This window comes from Lathyrus oleraceus, chromosome 6 (assembly GCF_024323335.1).
Source record: "Lathyrus oleraceus cultivar Zhongwan6 chromosome 6, CAAS_Psat_ZW6_1.0, whole genome shotgun sequence".
NCBI lineage: Eukaryota > Viridiplantae > Streptophyta > Magnoliopsida > Fabales > Fabaceae > Lathyrus > Lathyrus oleraceus.
The window spans coordinates 31,426,899-31,447,034 of record NC_066584.1 but is presented as its reverse complement, the minus strand read 5'-3'; the positions used below and the strand labels follow the sequence as shown (position 1 = coordinate 31,447,034).

At 31.9% G+C, this 20,136-nt stretch overlaps 1 protein-coding gene across 1 annotated transcript; it reads left to right on the top strand.

Annotated features, from left to right (window-relative positions):
• Positions 1 to 5,250: 5,250 nt before the first annotated feature.
• Positions 5,251 to 14,115, top strand: LOC127093829 (uncharacterized). The gene is made up of 7 exons (XM_051032732.1): positions 5,251 to 5,482; positions 5,583 to 6,147; positions 11,830 to 12,347; positions 12,390 to 12,485; positions 12,589 to 12,807; positions 12,946 to 13,803; positions 13,904 to 14,115. Exons 1-7 carry the CDS (start codon positions 5,251 to 5,253, stop codon positions 14,113 to 14,115), a joined length of 2,700 nt encoding a protein of 899 aa, XP_050888689.1.
• The last annotated feature ends 6,021 nt before the right edge of the window (positions 14,116 to 20,136 follow it).

Here is a 20,136-nt window from a genome sequence, read left to right as displayed (position 1 = left end):
TTTAAAATGTTTTTTATAGTGTAACATATTTTTGTTTACAAAAATTTACAAAATATTTTTCATAAAAGTTTAAAATAAAAATTTGGTATGAATAATTATTTTTAAAATGTTATTTTAAATATTTCTTAATTTTATTGAAAAAAAATTTAGATATCAAAATTTCAAAAAGTCACTTAATTTTCAATCTATTTCAAATAGTCAACTATCTAACTAAGATTAGAATATGCCACCATTAACCCTAAATTACCCTTTTACATAATTATAATTTACACTACAAAATGTCCTTATTGGTAATTAACTAAATGACCCGCACTTTAGCCAATTATTCACCTTTTTTCATCCATGTGTCATCATCCTATGGGTCCATGAGTTTTCCCTCTCTCCACTTAAATCAATTGAACAAAGCTCTCACACACACATACAGACATACACATTTAGACATAAAAAGAATTTCATCTCTCTCGTCTGATTGTTTGAGGTTGTGGAAGAAAGTCATTTCCTCTCATGTGTTCCAACTTCTCGTCGCCATCTTTGATGTTTTTACATTTTCCATCTTCATTCACACACACAGAGAGAGAGAGAGAGAGGGAGAGAGAGAGAGTTCACGTGAAGAAGATATAGATTTTTATGGGTTGTTGTTTCGTTTTCAAACAAAGAAGAAGATGGAGATCTACATATGGGTCGTGGTTTCGGTTTCAAGCAAAGAGTTTATGGTTACTGTGAAGAAAGTAATAAATTGGATTTCCACTTATGTTTTTGTTTTTTTTGGTCTCACGGTTTTGGTTTCAATTATGTTCTTTATAACGATGGTTGTTGTTGTTTTTTCATTGTTGTGAAAATGTTTTATAACAATCGTTCTTTAAGTTCAGGATTTTTGCTTACCTATTGATGTTCTGTTCTTCAATGACTGAAAATTGTATGAAAGTAGAATAGGACCCGCGTGATGCACGGGTGGTTAAGAAGATCGTGTGGGTAGTAAATAGAAGTTGTTGAAATAAAATAATACTTTATTTATGGTAGATATTATTTATTATAAAAAATCTATAATATAGATAATAAGATTATCCTAACAAAAGAAATTAGTCTAATTTTAATTGAAAACTAATACATTTATAAATAATGGAAATGCAAGGTGACACATGAAATTAAATGTTAAAACATAAAAGAAATCTTTCTGTCAGAGGATAATATCTGAAGTTCATTGTTGCTCCCTTTGATATGTGTTTCATCATCTGATGATGTTATGATTAACCTTCGCTTAGCACTACGTTTGTTGTTGTTTCTCTTCCTCTTCTTCTTATTCTTCTTGGTGGTCTTCTTTATTTTAAATCATTGTGGTGATATGGACTCCTATATGTGATAAGTATATTGTTAGTATTCATAAAGTTAGTGGTGATATGGACTCCTATATGTGATAAGTATATTGTTAGTATTCATAAAGTTAGTAGATTATTTGTATAATTGTAGTACAAATTTAATTACCGGTTAATATGTGATTTCATAATTGATTCTTGTAAAATAGCTGTTGGTACAAAAGTTAGTGATACTGTGTAGATTTGCGATCCTTCTTTTAAGTTTTTTGTAGACAACTTTATTTCAAAAATAATAGTACCATGACATAGGTTATGTAGAATTGATGGTGTAGACATGTTAGGTTGTTGTTGAAAGAAAATTTGAGTTGTTGTATTTAGTAACTTTTGTTGTATTTAGTAGCTTTCGTATCTCTTGATCAAAAAATGTTAAAGTCGCTTTAGCGGTTTCATCGGACACTTTCAGCATTATTTTCATAAGATGGTTTATGATTGCAAATGTCTAATCTTGTTTTGGATACTTAGAAGGTTTTTTTTTTAACATTTTATTAGGTGCTATTAATACTTGGGATACAATATTATATGAATTTTTTTTTTGATGTTCATGTGAAATAAAATATCATATTTTTATTAATATGTAATTTTCAATTTAGAGTAATAATAAAAATATTAAATATTTATTATTTCCATTATCGAATTTAATTTGTGAATAACTTTAAATAAATTAGTGGTTCTCCAAAAAAAGAAATAAAAATTAAATGTAGTTTATTGTAAATATTTTATCAATATTCAGTTTATTTATTAGTATCATAAATAAACATTATTTTTTTAGATAGACTAAATTAATTTTTTATGATTCAAATGAATTTTATTTTAATATTTTAAATTAATGGGCTTCATATAGTATAATATATGTTACATGGTGATGGAATAATTTTAATAAATATTGATTATAGTCATGTTTATTATTTGTAATTTACCAACAATATGAAGAATATTATTTTGATTATAAAAAGAATAAATATAATTATTTATGAATATGAATAAAATTTTGTACAAAATGATCTTTTTTATATTGATTGTTTCCTACGTTATATTTAAATAAATTGATATGAATAATAATAATAATAATAATAATAATAATAATAATAATATCTACTTTTAATATATAAAAGTTAATTACCACCATAATTACTTAATTACCCTAATTACAATCCATAATACAGCTAATTTCATGTTCCTATAAGTAATTTCGTACTAAACTCTATTTAATACTCTAACTAACTCTACCATTTTACAATTTAATAAATTTGCCTCGACAACAAAAAAGTTAAAATTAAATAAAATAAATTGGTCAAATTTAGACTAGAGTTGCAATCTTATCATTCCAAAATGAAATCAATATCCTGAAATCAAATTAGTTATTATCGTAGTTTTTTTGCCAAATATTATCGTTGCTTGATTTTCTTTAAATGACAAAATGAATTTTTTTTAATAATAAATATTACCGTTATTTTATTGTTGTTGCAATCTTATTATTCCAAAATGAAATCAATATTCTGAAATCAAATTAATTATTATTGTAGTTTTTTTGCCAAATATTATCGTTACTTGATTTTCTTTAAATGACAAAATGAATTTTTTTAATAATAAATATACTGATTTTTTAAGTGGTCTTTCTGAGATGTCAAACCGAGAATATGAAAAGAGGGAGAAGTAATATGAAACGGTTTGATGAAAATTAGGGTTTTATTTAATTGAATAAATTGATATTATTATTATTATTATTAATATTGTTATTTATTAATATTTATTATCATCATTATTAATCCTATTTTAGCCACTTAATAACTCAAAATATTCCAAAACCACTATTCCAAAACCACTGACAATATTATACCATTTTAAATATAATGGATACAGATATGTAACTTCCAATACATGTGTTTCAACCCTAAAAAATCAGTATATCCACACCTTTCACTTCAATATTTTTTGCTTATATTTGAAGCAAACTTTCCCAAAATTAACCATCATTAATGCTCTACTTTAACATCACATCAAACCTATATCTATCATACTTTTCAATAAAGATAGAAACCAAATTTGAATAATATAATATTAATTTTTTTGAAATCTAACAAATTTATTTCATTCCCCTATAAGATTACTAAAATACAATTTTAAATTATTCCAGGTACAATATTCTGTTTGGATTCATATATTTTTTTTTAAAAAAAATCATTATGTAATTGCAATTTTTATAAATTCATTATGTACATTGACAATATTTTTTCTTAATACTGTTTTTTTCTTACATTGACAATATTTTTTCTTACCTATTTATACTACTAAAAAATATTACCGTTATTTTAAATACAATTTTAAATTAATTCCAGGTACAATATTCTGTTTGGATTCATATATTTTTTTTTTAAAAAAATCATTATGTAATTGCAATTTTTATAAATTCATTCTGTACATTGACAATATTTTTTCTTAATACTGTTTTTTTCTTACATTGACAATATTTTTTCTTACCTATTTATACTACTAAAAAATATTACCGTTATTTTATTGTTGTTGCAATCTTATCATTCCAAAACGAAATCAATATCCTGAAATCAAATTAATTATTATTGTAGTTTTTTTGCCAAATATTATCGTTGCTTGATTTTCTTTAAATGACAAAATGAATTTTTTTAATAATAAATATTACCGTTATTTTATTGTTGTTGCAATCTTATCATTCCAAAATGAAATCAATATCCTGAAATCAAATTAATTATTATTGTATTTTTTTTGCCAAATATTATCGTTGTTTGATTTTCTTTAAATGACAAATTGAATTTTTTTAATAATAAATATGAACCACTTAAATTGTAGGAGCGTGTGTTTCTTTATGGACATTGCAAATGAGAGAACGTTGGAAAATCTCAAATATCCAAATGCTTCTGACACAGCAACATCGGTAAATGTGTAGGAACTTGGGAAAACTATAGATAAACATGCTCTAATGAAATCCCTTTAGGTTTTACGGCTATATTAATACATAGGCTGATGAAAAACTTTTCATTTCCCTATATTACACATATCCACATGTTACGTAATTGCTAATTATTTTGGAGGGAACAGAGGAATTTTCGTACCAAATATATATATATATATATATATATATATATATATATATATATATATATATATATATATATATATATATATATATATATAATGGAAATGATCCATTCTTAACATGTACCTTATATATTATATATTAGCATTTCAAGTATTGTTCCAAATTCAAGAAATGAACTTATCATGTTGAATGAGTAAAAGCTGTAAGAAAACTTTATTCAAATAAAGCCATGGCAATGTAAGTTATGTTTTTTATCAGGTGAACATTTGATATTTTTATTCACTATAAAATTATATATCTTTTGTTTTATTTATAATGATGAAGATATATAATATCTTTTATATATGTGTAATTTTTTCAGATGTATGATCAACTATGATCATTTTGAATTATAGAGCCTGAGTGAGTACTATAATAGAAAATATTCAAAATGGTAGATGAAGAATTACATTTCAAAACTATTTTGAGGAGGAAGAATGCTGCAAAAGCCAGAATTTATAGAAAGAGTGTTATTGATGACAAGAAATCTAAGAGGTTGAAAACTGCTCTAAAAGAAAACGGTACATTTGATAAAAGACGCGGCAATGACTCAACAGCTTTGAGGATACCACTATCAGAACTTTCGCCAAACATACTAAATGACGGTCGTGGTATAGCCAACGTTGGCTTCGAAAGAATCAGTCAAAACTGAGGGTTGGCAAGTATCACAATTTAAATGAATATAATTCAAATGGAGAAACGCACGGGTCAAACACAGGTAAGAGGGTTGTGCTACCTTCTTCATACGTTGGTAGTCGTAGATATATGGATCAACTATACTTTGACGGAATGGCAATATGCAGCTATGTCGGATTTCCAGATCTTTTCATTACATTCACATGTAACCCCAACTGGCCTGAAATTCAACGTTTGCTTGGTTCTGTTCATCTAAAAGCATCAGATCGTCCTGACATCATTTCAAGAGTCTTTAAAATGAAATTTGATGAGCTTTTGTCTGATCTCACAAAGAAAAGTCTATTGGGGAAAGTTCTTGCATGTGAGTAACTTATTCCATATTCAATTAATCGTATTGTTATTTTCAAATTTATCATTCGTGTGCTGACTATTGTATATATTTTATATATTTATTTTTATAGATATGTATACAATTGAGTTTCAAAAGAGAGGATTACCACATGCTCACATCTTAATTTTCCTCCATCCATCTAACAAATATCCAACTCCAAGTGATATTGATCGCATTATTTCAGCTGAAATACCTGACCAAGATACCAATGAAGAGTTGTATAATTTGGTTAAAACTCACATGATTCATGGCCCGTGTGGATTTACAAATCGATCTTCACCGTGCATGAAAGATGGAAAATGTTCTAAATATTTTCCAAAACAGTTTCAGCCCGAAACAATTGTTGATCAAGATGGGTTTCCGGTATATAGAAGAAGGGACAATGGACATACAGTTCTTAAGAATGGAATTCAAGTCAATAACCGGAATGTTGTTCCATACAATGCAAAGTTGTTGACAAAGTACCAAGCTCACATAAACATGGAATGGTGCAATCAAAGTACATCGATTAAGTACTTATTCAAGTACATCAACAAAGGTTACGACAGAATCACCGCCGCCATTGTACCGAATGATGATGGAACTTCCAACCAGCCGCAGAATATTGATGAGATCAAACAGTATATTGATTGTAGGTACGTTTCTAATATATCACTTGAAATATGATGTCATGCAATTTATCTATTTCAACTAAAAGTGTGCAATTTTTCTTTACATGCACGGTGTAGAAAATTTTATATGTACACTGTTTTGACTATCACTACGCCAAATAAGGGAAAAGAGGGCGTTTTTTTTGGCCTATAACAGCGCTTTAAAGCGCCCTCTAATCTGGCGCTGACATAGGTAAAGACAACGCTTTTTTTCCTGGTGAAAGCGCTCTCTAAAGTGGCTCTTTAAGCCCTTTAAGGGCCACTTTAGAGGGCGCTTTTTAAAGAAAGCGCCCTCTAAAGTGGAAACTTTTAAGGGTTTAGAGGGCGCTTTTACTGGAAAGCGCCATCTAAAGTGGAAATTTAAAGGGTTTAGAGGGCGCTTATTTTGGAAAGCGCCCTCTAAAGTGGGTGGTTATTTAAATTTTTTTTTAAAAAGCGCTATATTTTTTTATTTATTTTAGACAACCTGTATATTGAAGCAGTACACCCAAAACTGTATAATTTGAAGCCCTTTTTCACACATTGCATTCAACAAGCCTTATATACAACAATCCATACATATACAACAATCCACTGATATATAATCGTTTAACTTCTAAAGATTCTAAATATACAACCAATTCATAACTTAAAAAGAAATAAAACTAAGTAGCAAAAGCATCTCTGAGATGTATGTTTTTTTGCTAGCCGCAGTCTTCTTAGCAACAACCTCTTTTTGTTCAATATCAATAGCATGAACCTAAAATATCATAAAATTAGTTAGGTGAAGTATAAGATCAAGAATTAACATTTTCTATGCATAAATATCATATAATTGTGTTTATACCTTTTTTTTATGCAACTGACTCGATTTGCTGCGTAATCCCCTTATATTTTTGGTCCCTTATCTTTTGAAGATAGAATTGATATTTGTTTAGATGGACATGTTTCATTGTCGTAGAGGGATACTTTCAAATATCCAGCATCATCATCTACGCGAATGAGGCTTGACGACAATGGAACATCTCCATCTAAACAAATATCAATTGATACTTTCAAGTATCCCTTGCCCCTTGCACGAATGATTGACTTCATAATAGCCATTTTACCTGTAATAAAGAAAACAATTAAAATCAGATGACAAATATAAAAAAAAATTAAAATCATAAAAGCCATTTTACCTGTAATAAAGAAAACAATTAAAATCATTTGACCTGTACCTTTTTCACTAAGTTCTCTTTCTTTTCTTGGTTGGAATATGTTCTACATGTCTCTTAACAACACGGACGGTTGGATTGATCCAAATACCCTCATTATGATCATTTCTAATATATGAATCATTTGATATAATATTCTCATCTTGGTCATTTCTGGTAAACGATTCAATCTCAACATCAATATCACCTTGATCTCCAGTGTTTTCATCAATTACTTTGTTGGAAAAAAGAACTATAGACCATTTCGTACTTTTCGGATCATTGACATAGAACACTTGTCTAGCTTGAGAGGCTAGAATAAAAGACTCATCTTTGTATCCCACCCTATTAAGATCCACTTGCAAAAATCCTGACTTATCCATTCGAATGCCGTTATTATTTTCAACCCACTTGCAACCAAATATAGGAATCTGAAACTTCTCATAATCAAACACCCAAATGCGCTCGATAACACCAAAATACGACAGATTTGCAAATTTGGGGTTTAAGTCCTTCACACTTGATATGTGCATTGCTTCAGCTACCACGGTGACACCACTATTCTGCATAGTACTTTTATCATCTTGTTCTTTGGTATAAAATGTGTATCCATTAATCGCGTATGCGCTATAAGAAAAAACATGGAAACTTGGACCATATGCTAAGCATCTCAACCTTTCTGTTATTGAAGCGGGATCTGAATAATACTTTGAATAAATATGATCCTTAAACCAAGGTATAAAACATCGATTGTGCTCTCGTACTATCCAATTTTCATTTCTATTGGGATTTAAACCTCGGAGAACATCCTTGTGAATTTCAACATACGGCTCAACCTCATTCTCATTGTGCAGAACATACAAATGCACTTGATCCCGTTCGACCCTTGATACTGCCACGATTTTATTTCCAATTAGATTTTTTCCTTCTTTCTTTTCGACGAGCTGAGACTTGGGGAGTCCGATTGACTGAACATTAGACAAATATTCAGTACAAAACTCAATCGCTTCTTCAACAATGTATCTTTCAACCATACAACCTTCTGGTCGACTTCGGTTCTTCATGTACCCTTTTAATATTTTCATATAACGTTCAACAGGGTACATCCATCTCATATAAGCTGGTCCACACAATTGTGTCTCTTTCACAAGATGAACAACTAGATGTACCATTATGTCAAAAAATAATGGAGGAAAAAACATTTCAAGCTCACACAAAGTAATAACGATTTCTTTTTGCAACATTGGTAAGATCGCAGGATCGATCACCTTACTGCAAATTGACTTGAAGAAAGAACACAACTTAGTTATAGAGCTTCTTACTTTTTCTGGAAGAATAGAACGTATACCTATTGGGAGAAAATGTTCCATTATAACATGGAAATCATGGGTCTTTAAACTCTTTAACTTGAGGTCTTTCATAGACACAAGTCTTCTAATATCTGAAGAGTACCCTTCTGGAACTTTAACTTCACTTAGAAACTTACACAATGTTTTTTTCTCCTTTCTAGATAGAGTATAAGCAGCAGGCGGTAGATATGTTCGTTTTCCTTTCTTCAAGGGTCCTAATTCAGTTCTTATTCCCATCGCTATCAAGTCCTTTCTTGCCTTAAGGCCATCCTTAGACTTTCCTTGTATATTGAGTAACGTGCCAATAACACTTTCAAATACATTTTTTTCAATATGCATAACATCAAGAAAACGTCTCACATACAAGGACTTCCAATACGGCAATTCAAAAAAAACTGACCTCTTCTTCCACCCACTTTTGACAAGTGTGTGGGCAAAAGGCTTGCCAAACTGAGTATCCAAATCTTTCACCTTTTCAAAAATTTGATCACCCGTCAATATAGGTGGAGCTCTGCCTTGTTCTGTCTCTCCATTGAACGCCTTTCTCCATCCACGGTAGTGATGATTTGAATTTAAGAATCTCCGATGACCGAGAAAGACATTCTTCTGACCAAACTCCAAGCGCTTCCAATCTGTTTTATCTTCACAAATAGGACACGCACATTGACCTTTTATGCTATACCCTGATAGATTTCCGTATGCTGGAAAATCATTAATTGTGCCAAACAACATCGCCCTCAAGTTGAAACTTTCTTTCCTATATCCATCATAAACCTCCACACCGGTCTCCCACAAAATCTTTAAATCTTCGATTAAGGGCTTCAAGTACACGTCTATGTCATTCCCTGGTTGTTTAGGTCCAGAAATCAACATAGACAACATCATGTACTTACGCTTCATACATAGCCATGGAGGTAGGTTATAAATCATAATAATCACAGGCCATGTACTATGTGAGATACTCTGGATACCGTGTGGGTTCATTCCATCAGTAGATAATGCCAAGCGAAGGTTTCTTGATTCTTCTCCAAATTCAGGATAATCATTATCAATTTTCAACCACTGTGGTGAATCTGCCGGATGTCGATACTTTCCATCTATAATTCTTTCATCTGCATGCAAGGTCAAGTGTCTTGAATAGGTTTCACTACAAAACATGCGTCTAAATCTCGGAATAACAGGAAAATACCACAAGACTTTTGCTGGAGACAACTTGTTCTTATATCGCGAGACACCGCATTTAGGACACTCATTTAACGATGCATACTCATTTCGAAACAAAACGCAATTGTTTGGACATGCATGTATCTTATCATAGCTCATGCCAATAGAGCACAACATCTTTTTGGTCTCATATGTTCGATTGGGAAGAACATTATCCTCAGGAAGCATATCTTTCAAAAGGGCTAATAACTATGTGAAACTTTTATCCGTCCATCCATTGCCCGCCTTTAAGTTGTACAACTTTAATACCGCAGACAATCTTGTGAATTTAGTGCAACCATCATACAAAGGTTTCTCTGCATCACTTACCAACCTCTCAAACATTTCGGGACAATCTTTAAGATCTCCTTCAAGTGCTTCTGCAATCTCTTCAACTCGATCACAATCGTATGTATCTGCGCCACTATAGTTTGAGGCATAGGTCGTACTATCCCCCGGTTCAACATTCTCGTTACTTTTCTCACCATGCAAATTCCAACATGTATAACTTCGATCAATTCCATGCCTCATTAGATGCGATGTCAACTGAACTGCGTCAACCTGTTTCCCATAACAATAACCCAAGCAAGGACATATCATTCTACTGGGGTCTTCGGCGTGCGCAACGACAAACTTAACGAATTCTGATACCCCATTCTCGTACTCTCTCGACAATCGATTGGAAGACATCCATGTATTATCCATTACTAATTAGAATAAACAAAAAACAATTTCAGAAGAGAAACCAAAAATGGGATGAGACAAAACAATTTCGCTTTATTGAGTTAGTCTCTGTGCAGGGCATTCATGTCTCCATTTACTCTATCAAATAACATCCATACCTAAACTTCTTAAGTTACTAGCTACGCTATGTATGCTAGAATAAATACACTCATAAGCTGCATAGTGTACCTTTGATTGGTAGAAGGTGTTTTAGATATTGCTGCCTGAATAGTAAAAAATTTGAAACTTTTTTAGGGTTTTACAAAATGTTGTTAAACTACAATCTAAGCCGCGAAATCAAAGGTTTCTAATGTCTCTATAATGCAACCATAACCGAACCCTAACAACAGTCTTTGAATGTGATTCATAGCGATATCAAATTCAGCAATTTAAAAACCAACCGTCAATTGCCTAATAAACCCAAACTATTTAAATGACTATGAATATTGAAACTTTACAAGTCGAAACAAACGTAGCATAGACAACAATAACATAAAACTGAAATGGGGCAAAGCTAAAACAAAGCAATAGTGCAAGTAATAATGTATGCTAGAATAAATACACTCATAAGCTGCATCGTGTACCTTTGATTGGTAGAAGGAGGAAACATCGTAGATCTAACAGAGGTGGAAGGAGAACGCCTTAGAAGTAGCGAAAATCGTAGCAGTGAGAACCCTAACGTGAAAAAGAACGAAAATAACTGAGAGTGAAATAACAAAACGCGCAGTATGTTATAATTTTAATGTTTACTAAAGGGGACCTTAGAGGGCGCTTGTGGAAAAAAAGCGCCCTCTAAAGGGGGCCTAAGAGGGCGCTTATGAAAGCGCTCTCTAAGGCTTTCCAGAAGCGCTTTATAAACTGGAAATGCACATGGACTTATAACAGCGCTTTTTTAAAAGCGCCCTCTAAGGGTAACCTTAGAGGGCGCTTTCTAAAAAGCGCCATGTATTGTTGTCCCTCTATCTCCTCCTTATTTTTTCGCTTCACCTTAGATGGCGCTTTATTACAAAAGCGCCCTCTAAAGTGCGCTGTCTATTGCTCCATATTTTTTCGCTTCACTTTAGAGAGCGCTTTTGTAATAAAGCGCCCTCTAAGGTGCGCTGTCTATTCCAGTTTTTGGCGTAGTGTATATGTGTTATAATAAAATTTATATATTCTGTCTACAATAATCATTCTATTAATTTTAAATCCATTGCCTTTCATTATATTATTTGTAGGTACGTTTCTCCGAGTGAAGCATCTTGGAGGATATTCTCCTTTCCAATCCATGGTAGAAAACCAGCTGTTGAGAGACTGTACTTTCATTGTGAAGGTCAAAATTCGGTATATTACACTGATTTTGATCGTATCAATACAGTTCTGGAAAAACCAAGTGTAACTGAATCGATGTTTACATCATGGTTCAAAGCAAATTGCAAGTATCCTGAAGCACAAAATTTAACTTACAGCAAATTTGTTTCAAAATTTGTTTATGTTAATAACAAAAGAGAATGGAAACCCCGTCAAAAAGGTTACACAATTGGTAGGCTTATATGGGTTCCTCCAACAACTGGAGAATTGTACTATCTTAGATTGATGCTCACACATGTCAAAGGCCCCCGCAGTTATAATGATATAAAAACAGTGAATAACGTAAAATATGATACTTTCCGGGATGCCTGTTTTGCTATGGGTTTTATCGACGATGATAGAGAATTCATTGCAGCTATTAAAGAGGCAAATCATTGGGGTTCAGGTCAATATTTGAGATTACCATTTGTTCACATGTTATTATCAGGCAGCATTAACAGGCCAAGACATGTATGGAGTAAAACATGTCATCTCTTAGTTGATGGAATACTATATGCTCAACAGCGAATTGCAAACAATAGAGGTATTATTTTTCCTATATTGTGAATTTTTATTATATTTATTTGTTTGATTCTTAAAAGTAAATTTGTTTTATAGTTTACATTTATAATTACTATTGTATAAAGGTTTGAGGTTGTCGGATGAAGAGATAATGAATTTAACATTAATTGAGATTGAACAAAATCTTCAAAGGAAGAGCCGAAGTCTAAAGGAATTTGCTGGAATGCCTTATCCAAGTGGATATGTGGTTGAGCAGTTGGGAAATAAGCTCATATACGAAGAGCGGAGTTACAATCCAGCCGAACAATTGCAAGAATACAATAATTTGTTCTTAAATCTTACAGGTAAATATGTTAAATGTTTGTAAGTTTTGTCATAATTTTATAAAGTTAACTTTTAAAGTATGATTTTATCTTACAATTTTTTTTAATGTATAATTAATTTATTCACTACATGTTTGCTATGTATTTTTTTTAAATTAGATGAGCAAAGAAGTGTATTCAAGCGAATAATGGAAGCAGTAAACAATCAACAAGGAGGCGTATTTTTTTTGTATGGATACGGTGGCACAGGGAAAACCTACATGTGGAGAACTCTAGCTTCCTACATAAGATCAAAGAAACAAATTTGTTTAACTGTTGCTTCATCGGGCATAGCTTCACTACTACTTCCAGGAGGTCGAACGACTCATTCAATGTTCAAGATTCCAATACCTACAATGGAGTCTTCTACATGTAATATCGACAAAGGTAGTGATCGTGCAGAGCTACTAAAAATGGCAAAGTTTATAATTTGGGATGAAGCTCCAATGGCACACAGATTTTGTTTTGAAGCGTTTGATAAAACCCTTAAAGACATAATGGGGCGTTCCAATTATTCTGACAAATTATTCGGAGGGAAAGTAATTGTATTTGGTGGAGATTTTCGGCAAATATTACCAGTTGTACCAAGGGGCAGTCGTTCAGATATAATACATTCTACAATAAATTCATCATACATCTGGGACCATTGTGTTGTGCTGAAGCTTACAAAGAACGTGCGACTCCAACAAGCCGGCAATACTTCAAGTACATCTGAATTAGAATTGTTTTCTAATTGGATATTAAAAGTTGGCGATGGGAAATTGGAAGAACCTAACGATGGTTACACAGATATTCCTATTCCAAATGATTTCTTAATTTCTAACTATGATGATCCACTAGAAGCCATTGTTAGTGAAACATATCCGAATTTTCTTAACAATTACAAGAATCCAGAATTTTTGCAATCAAGAGCTATATTGGCAGGAACAATTGAAACGGTTGACATCATAAATCAATACGTTTTGGGATTCATACCAGGTATGCGTTATCCATTGTAAACATATTTATAGATACATTCATATATTTATATGTACTAACATAGATTTATAATAATAAAATTTCAAAAATTTTCCCAAAGGTGAAGAAAAGGAATATTTAAGTTCAGATTCTGTAGACACTTTTGACGGTGAAGGAAATGAAGCTTTTGATGTTTTGACCCCGGAATTTTTGAATACACTTACAACTTCCGGTCTACCTAACCACAAGATTAAATTGAAGATTGGGACCCTATTATGTTGCTTCGAAACATTGATCAACCTGAAGGTCTCTGCAATGGAACAAGGCTTATAGTTACAAGATTGGCAAACCACGTTATCGAGGCAAATATTATATCTGGAAAGAATATTGGAGGGGTTATCTATATTCCAAGAATGGATATGACTCCAACACAATCTCCGTGGCCATTCAAAATGACTAGAAGGCAATTTCCCATAACTATATGTTATGCTATGACAATTAACAAATCTCAAGGTCAGTCATTGGATTATGTTGGATTGTATTTGCCTAGAAGTGTATTTAGTCATGGTCAACTATATGTTGCAATATCAAGGGTCAAAAGCAAAAAAGGGCTTAAGATATTAATCCATGACAAGGATAACCATCCATTGAATTCTACAACAAACGTCGTGTTCAAAGAAGTTTTTGAAAACTTATAGAACGTAAGTTTTTCATTAGTTATATTATATCAACAAATGTCGTTGTTTATTATTAGAATTTTATTGAATGAGTTGTATAAAATATACATTATGTTTTAACATTTGTTTATATGGATGTAATTGTTTTTTATAGGGTAATGAATCATCACTTCCTAAAAGGTTGCGGGCAGGTTTTGTATAAACCCAGTTTTTTAAGGACCAAAGAATTGTACGAAGTTAAATCATTTTTGTTACTGGACTTATTTCTCACAATTTTAACTAAAATTGTGAACCTTTTGTTTCAATATCTTTTGTTGCATTAAACCTTACTGTATCAATTGCAATTAATTTCAACATTTGGTAGTATTCATTACTATATTTTAAAACAAATGAGGTTCTGGTATTTCTTTTACATGGTTTATGTATTTTGGTTAAATAATCATTTATTATGAAGGTTAATATTTGCGCTTTTATACCTCAAATTAGTAACAGATTGGAAAATTTCATCTATTACTAAATAAATATATTTTTATTTCTTATGTCCAAAATCTCAATGATAAATGGAATGTTTATTATATATCAATATACCAATAAATTGTAAAAATATTTTTGTATTATATTTTTTGATTATTTCCTTAATATATTATACAAAAAAATTAAGCAAATTATATTACTATAAATTAATAATGTTTTACTTTATTATGTCCCAAACTGGAAAAAGTTATTTGTGGAAATTTTTTGAACCCATTTATTGATCATTTAACATCTATTACATTAAAAAAAACTCTTATGCAATAAATTTGTGTACGTTGATCCAACCATTACTATATATATATATATATATATATATATATATATATATATATATATATATATATATATATATATATATATATATATATATATATAATATATTATATTTTTTTTAAATAAATTATTGCACTTGCGCGACCCGTGCGAACGCACGGGTCCTTTACTAGTATATATAAGTAAACTATGTATATTGATTATTAATTGCAAATTATAATGCAATTGGAATCCAATGAACAGTTAATTATCATAAAATTAATTATTAAACATGTAAAATATGTTTGTCATAATAATAAATGAATATTAATTCTTAATTATGATAAGATTAAATTAGTCAATTAGTTAATATGTAAGTAAAAAGGCCATATCAATCCGTTTTAAATGGTATGAATTCTGAGTGATAATAAATCTTAAACTATTATAAAATTTTATTATTATATTCACCAAAATGTGTAACTCAAGTCCATCAATTCATCAGTTTTCTTTCATGATTTAAAAAATAGTCTATTATATTTATTGCCATTATTTCATGAGTTTTTTTAAATGATATAAATGTTTATAATAATGTTAATATTCGTCTTTATTAAATTATTTATAAAAATAAAATATTTTGTTTGTGTAACATTTTATTACGTGCTATTAATATTTAGGATAAAATGTTATATATATATATATATATATATATATATATATATATATATATATATATATATATATATATATATATATATATATATATATATATATATATATATATTAATTTTGTTAATATTTAGAAATAAAATAATATATTTATTATTCATATGCATTTTTCAGTTTTGAATAATAATGTAAATTATGAAAAATTCAATTATTTATTATATTCATTATTTAATTTTTAAAATGACATTATATTCATTATTTATACTTTTTTTGATAAATAATAATATTAATGGTTAAACAAAAATGTAGAGTAATTGTTTTATTATAATTTGATTAAATTTTTTATTAAATTTTTATTGTTAATAAATATTTCAATTTAGTTTACAAATGAAATTTATAATTTTATATTGTCATTATGAAATAAAAAGTTGTAAATTTGATGTGGTTTTATTATTTAGTAATAAAAATTATAAATTAAATTAAATTACAGATGAATAGTCAAAAGTATAATGTAATAGAAGTCAATTGAATTTTTTACAAAAATAACCCACTTTTTCAAGGAAATTCCCAAAATACCCCTGGTTTCAAAAAAAATCTCAAACTACCCCACTTTTAGGAGGAGTCGTCAATTGAATTGGAAACTCCTCTTAAAAATTGAATGGAGGCGCCAATTGGATTGGCTAGGGCAGGTGCCCTAGCCAATCTAATTGGCGCCCCTGTGTAGGACTTAAGAGGAGGCGCCAATTCAATTGGAGCCTCAGTGTAAAATGCAATTTTTGTGTTATAAATAGATGCGTTGTGTGACTAATTGTTCCACATATGAAATAATCATTTGACAATCATGTTTGGTATTCGTCGCCGATACGGAAAGGTGATTTATACGAGAGAAAAACCTCAGATGTTGATGCTGTTCTGGAACATCACTACGTTTGATCAACTGAAGAGGGAGCTTGTTCGTTGGTTAGATGGGAAAATACCAGAAGGGGAAAAAATTAGAAGTATTGAGAGACTTGACAGTATCTTTGGTTGGGTGCGGATGAAGACTGATAAGGATGTTAGGGAAATGATGTTCGGTCGAGACGACATCAATTTGATTGTTGTAATCAGTTAGAAATATTTCTGTTTTCAGATAGCTTATTTTGTACTGATGTTTGTTGTGAACCTCATTGTAACAAAAACTTAATGATATATAATGATTGAAGGTTACAGAAATACAATGTTACAAAAAGGTAAAGACCTAGATGATGCTCCTCGATTGGGATAATTATTATTGTTGTGTCCTGGTTGACGACATATACTACATAATCTTATCATTTTATCTGTGGAATCCATCTCTGTTCTGATACATGTGCTTTTTGGCCTTCCTTTTTTCTTTCTACGCATCTCGTCATTATGCGAAACAATATCACCTTCATATGGAGGCCAGTAATTCTCCATTGGTAGTACCGAGAAGCTTTGATTATATACATTCATGACGGTGTCGGCCTTGTACACATCAGATAAATGGCTGTAAGCATCTTGACGAGTATAAGCGCATGCTGCAATGCCATGGGAGCAAGGTATGCAGAAGGCCTGGAATTTTCCACAATCGCACCAACTTCTGTTTAGTCTAACAGCGTAGGCTAAATTTTGTCTCCCCTCATTGTAATCCATTGTTTCTTGGACGCTGAAATTTTTCCTATGACAGTCAAAGACTGTTACAGCGTGTGTGCTAGCTTTGATGCTCTCCTCTTTCATGACCTTCATGCAAGACTCACTGAATACTTGCCCGGACATTAACACCGCACTCCATCTTTCACCTCTGGTTGCGAACGTAGAAGCCAACCTATAATAGGTTGATCTTACCAAGGCGGTTATCGGCAGATTTCGAATTCCTTTGAATACCCCATTCATGAATTCCACAAGGTTTGTTGTCATGTGGCCCCATCGACAACCTCTGTCAAATGCCCCTGTCCACTGCTCTACTGGTATGTTATTTAGTCATCTCCCTGCGTCTTCATTAGACAGTTTAATTTCATCACGATAATATTGAAATGACGGTTGAGTTAGAGCATACCCATCATTCACCAGCTTCTTGTGAAGATTCTTATCTTTTATAGCACACATGAAGTTTTGTGCAATGTGTCTGATGCAATAGACATGGGTAGAAGGATGATCATGCCATCCGTTGTCATGGTTGTTGTAGACACTCTCAATGGCAGCATGTCTATCAGAAATTAAACAGAGATTGGCTTGTGGAGCCAAATGCGTTCTGAGATGTCGAAGAAAGAAACCCCATCCACCAACCGTTTCACCTTCAACAACAACAAAGGCAATGGGAAAGACATTGTTGTTGTCGTCTTGTGCAACTGCCATGAGCAAAGTACCCTTGTATTTTCCGTATAACCAAGTGTCATCAATTTGAATAATAGGTTTGCAGAATGCGAAACCTTTTGATGCACGGGTCAAATGCCCAAAAGAGACGGTGAAATATTCTATTACCTGTAGCACAGGTTCCGTCTGGCATCATCGTTGGCAATGTCTCCATAATTGCCACAGATCTTGGACATATGTTTTTAGTGCCCATAAAAACCGTGGCAATTCCTTGTATGAATCCTCCCAGTTGCCGAAAACTTGTTCAACAACCTTTGTCCTTGCAATCCAAGCTTTCTTGTAAGATGGAGTATAATTATATGTTGTTCTGATATGGGATATAATTATACTCACCTTCACTGATGGGTCTTTATTAACCAACGACAAAATGTCTTGACATATCAACGTTGCGCTTAGTTTACCGTGATCTTGTTCAACGTTAGTTGCAATGCAACTGTGAGGTGGGTCTATTGAAGCGATCTCCCAAGAGTCGTTTTTCTTCTTGTAAGACGCAACCAAACGAAACTTACAAAGCATGTTACGACATTCGATAACATACCTTCTAGAATAAGTGTGTTTCACTGTAAAATCAGCAGAGTTGTTCATGTGGAATTTTTTTGATAGCCAGAACACATTCTTCTTTGGCACGAAACATGTCTCCCACCTTTAATTCGCCTTCTGATCTCGGATACAGATTATAGAAAACACTGTTGGATGTTTCATCGTAGTGCAGATCCATATTTGTCATATGTTGAGGCGGGTTATAGACATGACTAGGAGGTATTGGTGGTCGTTGATCATCATCTTCATTGTCGTTGTTCAACATGTGATCAACTTGTATCTCGGTCTCCTTTTCTTCTTCATCAACGACGTTCATTTCTTCTTCTGCTTCTGGGTTGACGTTATCTGACCATTGTGGATCAAATTCACCAGATTCATCCTGACTGGTTAGTTGAGACTGTTGAGATGGTATACATGGTTGAAGAGTAATGTACAACTCAATACAGTTGCAGCCTGAATGTTCATGACTAACAAACATGTATTCAACATCTTCATCGTCTCGTACCTTAAGGGGGAAATACTTGCATTGACTATTCTAAAAAAATATTGGATTTTGATATGTGATCTTTGACACAATACCCGATCCTATACAGGATTGTATTCTTTTTTTCAAATGCAAGAAGGTTGCATTTCTCTTGATCGTGAGTCTAATGGTATCGGTGTTTCAAAAACAAAAACCATATAGCTCAGACTCGTATGTTTCACTGTTGCAGTGAACATTGACACTGTATAATGATGAAGATGACATTGTGCAGATGAAAACTATTTTCTTACTGCAGATGAATGTGAGTGAAGTGTCTTGGATGTTGATAGTAAGACACTTAAATAGAGGAGTGAAGTGTCTCACATGCTAGCTAGTTCGAAATGATGTGTCAACCATGCAAGCTACTCCGAAGTGACATGTCCAGCATGCAAGAGAGAGGACAGCCACGTGTCAGACATGCAGACACACACTCCAAATGAATTGGCGCCCCCACTCATTCCTTGCACATGGGCGCCAATTCAAGTGGAGACACCTTGTCAAAGCATGCATTCAGACCTCGAAACCAAGCAATCAGACCTAGGTCTTGCATGCCTGTCCCCATGGAGGCGCCAATTTGAATGGCGACCCCTCTTAAAGGTTGTACATGGTCGCCAATTCAAGTTGAGACACCATGCAAGCACAACTTTTCATGCTCCCATCCATTTGCCTATAAATACATCCACTCCATCAACACTTCTTCCACACCATCACTCTCACTACTTCTTCTACAATACTTCTTCTACAATTTCATCTGCAACAACTTCTTGTAGTTTTATATACACCAACCCC

Excerpts from the sequence above, each read along its gene's own strand:
- LOC127093829 (XM_051032732.1), top strand. The coding sequence starts at position 5,251 with ATGGATCAACTATACTTTGACGGAATGGCAATATGCAGCTATGTCGGA. Across the intron at positions 5,483-5,582 it reads ATTGGGGAAAGTTCTTGCAT|ATATGTATACAATTGAGTTT; the intron begins GTGAGTAACTTA and ends TTATTTTTATAG. Across the intron at positions 12,486-12,588 it reads GCGAATTGCAAACAATAGAG|GTTTGAGGTTGTCGGATGAA; the intron begins GTATTATTTTTC and ends TATTGTATAAAG.